This window comes from Otolemur garnettii, unplaced genomic scaffold (assembly GCF_000181295.1).
Source record: "Otolemur garnettii isolate 467f Iridium unplaced genomic scaffold, OtoGar3 scaffold00117, whole genome shotgun sequence".
In the NCBI taxonomy this organism is placed as follows: Eukaryota; Metazoa; Chordata; class Mammalia; order Primates; family Galagidae; genus Otolemur; species Otolemur garnettii.
The window spans coordinates 2952083-2962698 of record NW_003852512.1 but is presented as its reverse complement, the minus strand read 5'-3'; the positions used below and the strand labels follow the sequence as shown (position 1 = coordinate 2962698).

The window sequence follows — 10616 nt, the reverse complement described above, 5'->3', positions numbered from 1 at the left end:
GGTCCGGGCTGGGGATTCGAACCCGCCACCTTAGGTGTACGTGGCTGGCGCCTTAGCTGGTTGAGCTATAGGCGCCGAGCCAAGGACATACTTTCAATTTGCCAAACTATCAGTGGCAGAATCCCTGATACGACATCATATGCATTTTCTTAGAAAGAGAATTGTATTCTTCTGCCTTGGTGTCCAAACAGGAACTGATAGGGTGACTTTTATATGGTTCAGGGTACTAACTAGTCACCAATGATATTTCCAGGCAGCAATTCAGTATAGTTGGGTGGTCTGAGACTACTAACAGCAGAAGCCTTGAGCGCAGAGAGTTGCTGGTTATCCCTTCCTACTTTTCTGGTTCTCCTGGTGCTTTATACACATACTTCCTGGAAGTAGGTGAGGTAGAGATAACTAAGGGATAGGCTTCCAGGAAAGGACATGGCAGTTTCACACTAGAGCTCGGGCTCTTTGTTTGGCAGAGTAAAGTGTGCCCTTTGCAGGAGAACCAAAACCATCATCCTGGGCTCCCCCATGTCTTTGAGAGGCACCATGGTGGTTTGCCTTCTGCTCAGATTCTGCACGCACTCCTTGGGGAGCACTCCTTCATTTGCAGGCTTTCTGCACATGCTTGTGTGTGTGGGGGGGGTGTACCCAGGTGGTTTGTTTTTAAAAGATCCTTGATTTATTTCCCAGTAGTTTACTTTTTAGCATTAAATCTATTCTAAATCCCTTAATGTGACAATGGAAAGATGCAGACAGTCTCTTGGGGGAATATATCCCACCATACTCATATTTTGTGGTGTGACTACAAAGTCACAGAATTCAGTATGTGACTGGAATTTGTTTTATAACTTTCAAACACATTTTAGATGTGTACGAAGAAATGAAAGAAAAAAACACTTAATATCTTAAATACTCGTTGTTCTTGTGTGTGTACATCCATGTATATGTTCTACTATAAATTGTGAAATGTCAGGGGATGTGGTTTGCAAAGGTTATTGACCTCAGAGGTACACTTTTTAATTTGTTAAACTCAGCTATTTCCCTTATTAGTGCTCAAATGTGAATATTCCTTGGGTGCATGAATTGATCTAAAGTTGCACTTGTACCAGAATTCCAAAATAAATTATTCTCAAATTTCCAGTAAAAACTATTATGCCAGAGTTTTAAAAGCTAATTTGTATAGTTCATTCAAAATGATTTCAGTTCATTTGAACTTGAGTTTGGTCCTTGACATACGTAGATGCCAAGTGTACACTCTAGGCCATGCCTGACAACATTTTCAAAAATAATTCAGTTACAGCTCCTTGACAAGCCCAGTCCTTTATGATTTACTAGGAGGACTTATATTTTAACAGAGATGCATGTTGTAAACTCTGGCTTATTAGTTGTGTCTGTAATGGCCTGAATAGATGGCAAATGTTCTCCTGACAGACTAACGGTCAAGATTTCTCATTCCATTTAGGTGAGCTTTGCAAGGCTCAGAATACACAACACCTGGCTGGGAGAGTCAGTCCACCTTAAGGGCTCTTAGTGCCAGTCTTAAAATTCTAAGTCAAGTGCTTTGGTTCTTTATTTTAGGAGACATACTTCTCTTTTGTAAAGGAGCAGACTCAGCAGTTTTCCCCAGGGTGCAAAATCACGAAATTGAATTAACTAAAGTCCATGTGGAACGTAATGCAATGGTGAGCCTACACCCCTCCTCCTACCAATAAGTAAACAGAGAAATGCTAGAGATGACTATGTGTATCAGAATTGGTATTTAAATGAATTTTTAAATGAATTTTAACTCATTTTTGTGGTTTACTTTTTTTGTATTTGGGGATTTAATAATATTACTTTTCTTATTTTAATGTAAAATATTCTGTAGCAGCTTTCTGGTCAGAATTTGCAGCCTTGAAGACTTTTCAGGAATCTTTGTTAAAAGAGCCATTATTTTATTATTCTGAACCTAATTGAATGTTACCTTTTTAGTTAGAATCTGTTCAAATTTTAAACTAAAAACATGTCAGAATTTCTCTTTTGTACATATGGGTAAAGCAATTTAACAAGAATGTGTGCTTTTTTCCATTACTATTAAGGTAACTACAGATTTCCTCCTTTACTTCTAGGAGGGGTATCGGACACTCTGTGTAGCCTTCAAAGAAATTGCTCCAGATGATTATGAAACAATTAACAGACAGCTCTTAGAGGCAAAAATGGCCTTACAAGACAGAGAAGAAAAAATGGAAAAGATCATTGATGAAATTGAGACAAACATGAATTTAATTGGAGCCACTGCAGTGGAAGACAAGTAACTAGACAGTGATACTTTTTTAATTTAACTGACCAGTCATTTAGAGTGGCCTCTCAGATTAGTAATTTATTCTTAAAGTGTGAAATCTTTGATTTAGTTTGGTTGTCTTTTTTTTTTTTTTTCTCTGAGACAGAGTCTCACTTTTTTGCCCTCGGTAGAGTGCCGAATTATCACAGCTCACAACAACCTCAAACTCTTGGGATTAAGCAGTTCTCTTGCCTCAGCCTCCCAAGTAGCTGGGACTACCTGCCGAAAAGTCTGGCTATTTTTAGAGACAGAGTCTCACTCTGGCTCAGGTTGGTCTCAAACTCCTGAGCTCAGGCAAACCACCTGCGCTGGCCTCCCAGAGTGCTAGTTTGGTTGTGTTAATGGGCTTAAAGATTCATTTATTGTAGCAAGTGTGAAAAATTATGCCAGATTTTGAACTGTTTGTGGTAATGATTTTTAAGTTAAAGAATACATGTAACTTAGAAGAATGAATCAGTTACCACTAAGATCTTTTAAACATTTGTTAAACCATCAATTTACTTATGCAGATGTTTATGAAATAGCCTTGGCATTTTTAGAGAGGGGTCCTAGAGCCATCATTTAAGCTGGTGCCTACAAGAAGGGCTAAGATTTTAATAGAGATGAGCAAAAAGGAAATTCAAGGTAGAGTGAACAACATGAGAGCGTAATCTAACTGGTATAACAGACCAGAGTGTTTATGTATTCTTCAAAATAATGTGCTTTTAACTATACAGGCAGAGCTCTTTCAGACATGATTGTAGGATTCTAGCATTAATCTACTTGAAATAATAAATTTTATATTCTATAAATGCAAATTACAAGATTTAACCAAACAAAAAGTTGCAGATATATTCAGCCACATTGGAAGGTATTGAAATTCTAATGAAATTCATTTAGTCTAATTTCATTCTTACTCTATGGCCAAAAGGAACGCAAAGAAGTATTATTTTTCTATTTTTATCTTTCAGAATTATACTTAAATTCTCATTCCAGATGATTGGTATTGTTCTTAAAGCTCCTCAGGGATGGGGATTTACTAACTTCTCTAGGTATTTGAATAGAATGTGTTTGGGTTCTTATATTTTGAGCCATGTTAAGTATCTGTATGGTGAGATATAACATGTAATGAAATATGCAAAAGTGACAGTAGATAGAATGTTTGATGAGTTTCTGAACAATTTTAGCTTAGAGTAACAACTCTCAATTCTGCCACTGAGTACTAGTTACACCTCAGAAGTTATCACAAATGTTTCTAAGCCTCATTGTTTGAAATTTACTGTCATACATAAAACCATGCCAGAGATAACACTCTCACAATGATTAGGGATCTGTAAGAAAACCAACAATGATAAGGTATCAGGACTCTAAAATTGCTATGAATTGTAAAAATTGTAAAAAAAGCTCTTTAGCAAGCCTTTTTGTAGAATCTTGGTAAGGAATTTTGGAGGATAACAGCGTTTGTGTTCCCAGGCTACAAGATGAAGCCGCAGAGACCATTGAAGCTCTACATGCGGCGGGCCTGAAAGTCTGGGTGCTTACTGGGGACAAGATGGAGACAGCCAAATCCACATGTTATGCCTGTCGCCTTTTCCAAACCAACACTGAACTCTTAGAACTGACCACAAAAACTATTGAAGAAAGTGAAAGGAAAGAAGATCGATTACATGAATTGTTGATTGAATATCGGAAAAAGTTGCTGCATGAATTTCCTAAAAATACCAGAAGCCTTAAAAAGTAAGAAAGTGCATCTTTTTTTTTTTATATTTAGACATTGGTACAGATGTTAGTCACAGCTGCTTAAGCAACAAGCACAATTTTTTGTGATTTGTCATTTTTCTATTTACAGGTGTTTTATCCTTACAAGTTAAAATCTTCCCTAAGGACTTGGCAAATGGCCCATTTGAGATTATTTGACATTTTCTACCTCTCTTTTAACTTAAAGAAAATTCTGCATTTCTCAGGGTTTAGAAAAATAGCTTAATTTTTAAATGTTTAGTGTTTAGGTATTCAGTGTTGATATTCTGGTCTTGTCTATGTTAAGTGAAAAATATTCCTTTTCATGGTCTCTTAAATGGAATGTAGTAAAATCAGTCTGTTAATAGTTTTCATGCACTTTAATTTCTGGAACACTTTTCTGTGAACTCTCTTGACTCAGAACTCCAAAGGAAACCATATAATTGTTAACATGGCAAGTGTGTGTGTGTGTGTGTGTTTCTTTTTTTTTTAAGACAAGTTGGCCACTTTAACTCTGCGTTCAGCTAGCTGTTTAAGAAGAACTTGTGGTACATAAGCATCTCAAGGAAAGCCACTGATGCATAATAATTCAGTGCCTACAGATGGATCTTCTGCACTTTCTATTGATCAAGGTTCAGCCTTGTCTGAGCCAATTACTTGAATTTACCTTGGCCATAAGCAAATTGATTTCCCTTTTTGGGATGCCCTTGAATTTCCCTACCCTAACTTCAGAGACCCATAAGGAATATTATTTTCTATTTCTTGAGCACACTTTATGTTCCATTAACAGTGTTAAGTCCTTTGTGTGATTATTCTCATTTAATCAACATTAACAATACAGTTAGGCAATCTTATTTTCTTCATTTTGCAGATAGGGAAACTTAAGCTCAGCAAGATGAGGTGACTTGTTTAAATTACACCACTAATAGGGGGTGGCCAAGTCCATTCAATTCTAGGGCTCATGCTTTTAACAGCTACGCAACATCTACATCCTTTTCTCTAATGTTTAAATTTAGCTGTAGAAAAGAATAGCCCACATTCATAAAGCTGTGGCCAATTCTAAAATAGCTATTGTTCTTCTCATATTTGGGCACCGTTGAGAATAAACAGGTTTTTATTAATTGCCTTTGAGAAGTGTTTTTTTTTTTCTTTAGCCAAATGGTACTTATACAGATAGTCCAAGTTGACACGAATTTTATTTGTCCTTTTGTCTTAGTGTGCTTGGGGTGCCATAACAAAATACCATACATAGACTGGGTGGCTTAAACAACAAAAATTTATTTCTCACGGTTCTAGAGGCTAAAAGTCTGTGACTAGAATGTAACCATGGTTGGTTTCTGATCAGGGCCCTCTTCCTGGTTTGGAGATGGCACCTTTCTTCCTGTGTACTCAAATGGCAGAGGGAGTTCTGGTGACTATTCTGTTACAAAGCCAGTAATCCCATCATGAGGACCCCACCTTCATTAATTTACCTAAACTTAATTGCCTCCCCCAAAGCCCTGCCTCCTAATACCGTAACATTGAGAGTGAGGGCTTCAACAGATAAATTTTGGAAGAATACAATTCAGTCCATAACAAGAACAAATCCCATCATGAGGGCCCCACTTTCACGACTTTTCTAAACCTAATTACCTGCTAAAGGCCCCATCTCCAAGTAATATCACATTGGGGGTGGAGCTTCAACATACAAACTTTGGAGGAACATGATTGAATCCATAGCTCTGGGGTATTTTTGCAAAAGCCAAGGTATATGGAAAACTTATCATACCATCACTATCTCAGATCAACTCCTCTTCTTAGCTGTCTCTTCCCCAAATTATAGAGGCTTCAGACCCAGAATCGCCTTTGACAGCTTCTGCTCCTTTGCCTCTTCCCCTTTAATTCAGCTCCCAAGGCTTATCTATGCTCCCATTCTCAGCACAAGTGCTCTACATTAGAGGCCCAGCACTTCATACCTCAGATCTCTTAAGCCCTTCTGCCAGGTAAATGGTCTTCACAAGAAGCACTGTTTATAGCACAATCATGCTCTGAAACCTGTAGTGTTTCTCCATTACTCACTGATTCAGCGGCACCAAAGGACTTTAAGTCACCTTTTTTTTTGTTGTTGTTGAGACAGAGTCCCACCCTATGCCTTGAGCAGAGTGCAGTGGCATCATAGCTCATTGCAACCTCAAACTCGGGCTGTGGGCATCCTGCTGCCTCAGCCTCCAGAAGCTCCTGGGATTACAGGCGCTTCCCATGGTGCTCGGCTGTGTTTTTCATTTTCTTATGAGTCGGGGTCTCACTCTTGCTCAGGCAAGTCTTGAACTCCTAAGCACAAGCATTTCTCCCTTATCAGCCTCCCACAGCACTGGAATTATAGGTGAGAGCCACTGCGCCCGGCTTAAGCCTCCTTTTCAACTTGCTTTCCTAGTGCACCACAACATACAGTCTGTTCACCTCTTTCTTCCCTATCTTCCGAGTCCCATTTGAGACACCACACCACAAAGAAACCACTGTTCTTCCCTGTGTACATTTATTGCCCCAATAACTGGGCATCAAGCATTTATTATCCTGTTTGGTTGGGTATGTTCTCTCATGTATGCTTCAGTCACTCTAAGGAAATTTTCTGTTCTCTCAAAAAAAAAAAATTTTAGTCAATAATTCTTTGTATTCTTCTATATGGCCTGCTTATAGTTGGTGCTTACCAATATTACTTAATGATTATTGAGCTGCTATTTTCTGTCCAGTTAGTTACATGAGTATAGGAGCGAAGCAAGAGAACACATGATGGTTGTCTCTTTAATTAGTGAATAAAGAGTGCTCATGGCCAGGCCTGGTGGCTCAGGCCTGAAATCCTAGCATTCTTGGAGTGTGTGAGGCAGGAGCATCACTTGAGCTTCGGAGTTTGAGACCAGCCAGAGCAAGAGCAAGACCCCCATTTCTACTAAAATTAGAAAAATTAGGCAGACACTGTGGCAGGTCCTATAGTTACAGCTACCCAGGAGCCTAATGCAGGAGAATTGCTTAAACCCAGGACTTTGAGGTTGCTGTGAGCTAGGCTGATGCCATGGCACTCTAACCTAGGCAACAGAGTAAGACTCTTGTCTCAAAAAAAAATGCTCATGAAATTATGAAGCAAAATATGGATAAGTACAATATATTATGGTGTTAGAGATATACACTGAAGAAATATGGAATAAAAGGATGATGAGGTGTATTATTAGGCTTTCACTACTCAAAGTTTAGTCATAGAATAGCAGCTCCATTGTCACTGGGCAACTTATTAGAAAAGCAAAATCTCTCATGTCCCACCCCCGACCTACTGAATGAGAATCTGCGTTTTAACAAGATGCCCAGATGATTGCTTTGCACATTAAACATTGTGAAGCTTTAAATTAGACAACTGAATCTGTAACTAACAGATCCTGCTGTATCTAATGCTTTTACTGCAGTGGTTGTTAAATGGCACGCAAGATTTCCTGAAGGAAAGTTGAATAACCACCAGTTTTATTTTATTTTATTGTTTTAGAGATAGAGTCTCACTTTGTTGCCCTCAGTAGAGTGCAGTGGCATCACAGCTCACAGCAACCTCCACCTCTTGGGCTTAGGCGATTCTCTTGCCTCAGCCTCCCGAATAGCTGGGACTACAGGTACCCACCATAACGCCCAGCTATTTTTTTGTTGCAGTTTGGCGGGGGCCGGGTTCGAACCCGCCATACCTCGGTATATGCGGCCAGCGCCCTACTCACTGAGCAACAGGCACTGCCTATCACTGTTTTTATTAATTGCAAAAAGCATATTAATTGGCAGAGTTTTCTCAGTTGTAAGTTTTCCCCTATATGTTTTCTTAAGTATTTGACGCCTGTTAAAGATTAGGTCTTTCCTGTACCTAATCTCTCTTAGTTTTGGCTATGCATGAGAATCACCTAGGGAGCTTGTGAAATATACCTGTGTATAACAATCCCTGCCCCAGATGCTCTGAATTAGTTGGGCTGGGGATGGACCCCAGGTGTGGACAATTTTTTAAAGCCACGCAGTGTTTTTACTGGGAAATCTGAGAACCACTAAACCAGTGGTTCTCAACCTTCCTAATGCTGTGATGTATTTTCATTGTTACAAAGGGGTCGCAGACCACAGGTTGAGAACCACTGCACTAAACTAATATAAATAATACTCATTTAAAGAATATGTATCGGGGAGGGGGGAGGGAGGGGGAGAGGGTGGAGGGAGAGAGATTCGAGGGTTCACTTCTGTGGTTCATCTTGCAAGGGTACAAGTGAATCTTTCTATGAGTAGAATATGAATGTTTTGACATAATAACTAAGAAAGTTACATGAAGGCTATGTTAACCAGTTTGATGGAAATGTCATGGATTGTGTGTGAAAACACCACACTGTACCCCCAAAGTGCATCAATGTACACAGTTACCATTCAATAAAAAAAAAGAAGAATATGTATCAGTATTATATGGCATTCTTTAATGAATATTATATCTTTTAGATATTCTGTCATATTTGAGAAGCTGTCTTTTCTGGATAGGCATTTTCACTTAGGCAAAGATATTAGAGAAAGGTCTCTGTGATTTGTTTACCGTAAAACCATTTTGTCTTTTCCCCATGTCATTCGGGAGTTTGAATTAACTGATGATTTGTCTCCATATCAGAGTTTGATTGATCTATACTTGGAAACATTCACCTTAAATTTCTTATACAGAGGCAGGCTGCCCAACCTTCTTTGTATCTATACATTTTAGAAATTACTATAAACTACATGGATAGCCGGAGTCTCAAAGGTGTTATAGAAAGTCACTGTTGTGCCGTCATTAGAGGCAGTTGCTTCTTTAGAATGAACAGGTCAAGACCAGATTGATAAATCATCTTGGATCCTTCTCTTTGTGGTTTAAAAAAAAAAATCAATATTCTAAATAGAAGTGTATAATAGATTCAAACACAGCATTGGTCTTCTTTTTCAGAGCATGGACAGAACATCAGGAATATGGATTAATCATTGATGGCTCCACGTTGTCACTCATACTAAATTCTAGCCAAGACTCTAGTTCAAACAATTACAAAAATATTTTCCTACAAATTTGTATGAAGTGTACTGCAGTGCTGTGCTGCCGGATGGCGCCATTACAGAAAGCCCAGGTAAGTGTGGACATTGGTTAATTTTCTTCCTATGCATGCATGTGCAAATGTTTGGTTTTCTTTTAATTTTTTTTCTTCAAAAAGCCATTATTGCCATATAATTTCTTTTCCCCATCTTTTTCTTTGTGATCAAATTCAGAAGTATTTCCCAATTTCATATTAAACCTTTGCTGTACCTTGTTGTCCCTTCAAGTTTGCTGTCCAGTTGTTTGCCTTCCAGACTTTTCTCTATAATGAGTGCTTCATGCCTGCTATCTGTTTCACTGCTTCTAGTCTATGACATTAGTTCCACATGTTCTTTCTGCTTTTCTTACTCTGGTGGCTTTACCTACTCTGGTGGCTTTACCTACAAGCAAATTTTGCCCAGTGCCTTGTGTTGTTTTCTTTTTCTTTTTTTTTTTTGCAGTTTATGGCCGGGGCTGGGTTTGAACCCGCTACCTCCGGCATATGGGGCCGGCACCCTACTCCTTTGAGCCACAGTTGCGGCCCCCCTTGTGTTGTTTTCTATTCTCTTTCTTGTTTTTGTTTAGAGACAGAGTCTCACTTTGTTGCCCTTGGTAGAATGCTGTGGCATCATAGCTCACCGCAACCTCTAGCTCTTGGGCTTAGGCAATTCTCTTGCCTTAGCCTCCCAAGTAGCTGGGACTACAGGCACCTGCCACAAGGCCTGGCTATTTTTTTTGGTGCAGTTTGGCCAGGGCTGGGTTTGAACCTGCCACCCTCTGTATATGGGGCTGGTGCCCTACTCATTGAGCCACAGGCACCACCCCCTCTTTCTCATTTTTCCTTTGCAGTTGACATTGTCAGTTGTGTCCCCCTTAAAGCTTTCCTTTCTTGGTGATGGCCTGTGGTCCTGCTGGGTTTTTATCCCCTTTGGCAACGTAGTGTCTTTTTTATGTTGTACTATCCTCCATCTTCTCCCTAATTATCGGTTTTCTCTAGGGCAAAGTCTTCTCTCTGTTTTTTACTTTATGGACTATCTCTGTGGATAAGCACTTCCATTTCTCTGACTTTTGTTGATAAATCTTAGGCCCTGGCCAGATGCAGTGGCTCATTCCTGTAATCTCATGACTTTGTGAGACCAAGGTCAGAGGATTGCTTGAGGCCAGGAGTATTCTTGGGCAACGTAGCAACATCCCATCTTTACCCCCCCCACCAAAATAAATAAATTAATTAATTTTAAAAAAAACTAGTAGCTGGGATTCTTGGTGCATACCTGTAGTTCTACCTACTCAGGAAGCTGAGACAGGAGGAACATTTCTTTTTTTTATTATTGAATGGTAACTATGTACATTAATGCACTTCTGGGGTCTGGGGTACAGTGTGGGGTTTCACACACAATCCGAAACACTTCCATCAAACTGGTTAACATAGCCTTCATGTCATTTTCTAAGTTATTATATTAAAACGTTCATACTCTACTCTTAGAAAGATTCACTTGTACCCTTGTAAGATAAACC

At 39.2% G+C, this 10616-nt stretch overlaps 1 protein-coding gene across 4 annotated transcripts in view; it reads left to right on the top strand.

Moving 5' to 3' along the window:
• ATP11C (ATPase phospholipid transporting 11C) overlaps positions 1-10616 on the top strand; it is a 209340-nt gene that overhangs the window by 138942 nt on the left and 59782 nt on the right. For all 4 annotated transcript variants that reach the window (XM_023517692.1, XM_023517694.1, XM_023517691.1 and 1 more), the window contains 4 exons: positions 1570-1673; positions 2100-2281; positions 3764-4027; positions 8982-9156. In XM_023517692.1, coding sequence (XP_023373460.1) covers positions 1570-1673; positions 2100-2281; positions 3764-4027; positions 8982-9156 — 725 coding nt within the window. The remainder of the gene's footprint in view (positions 1-1569; positions 1674-2099; positions 2282-3763; positions 4028-8981; positions 9157-10616) is intronic.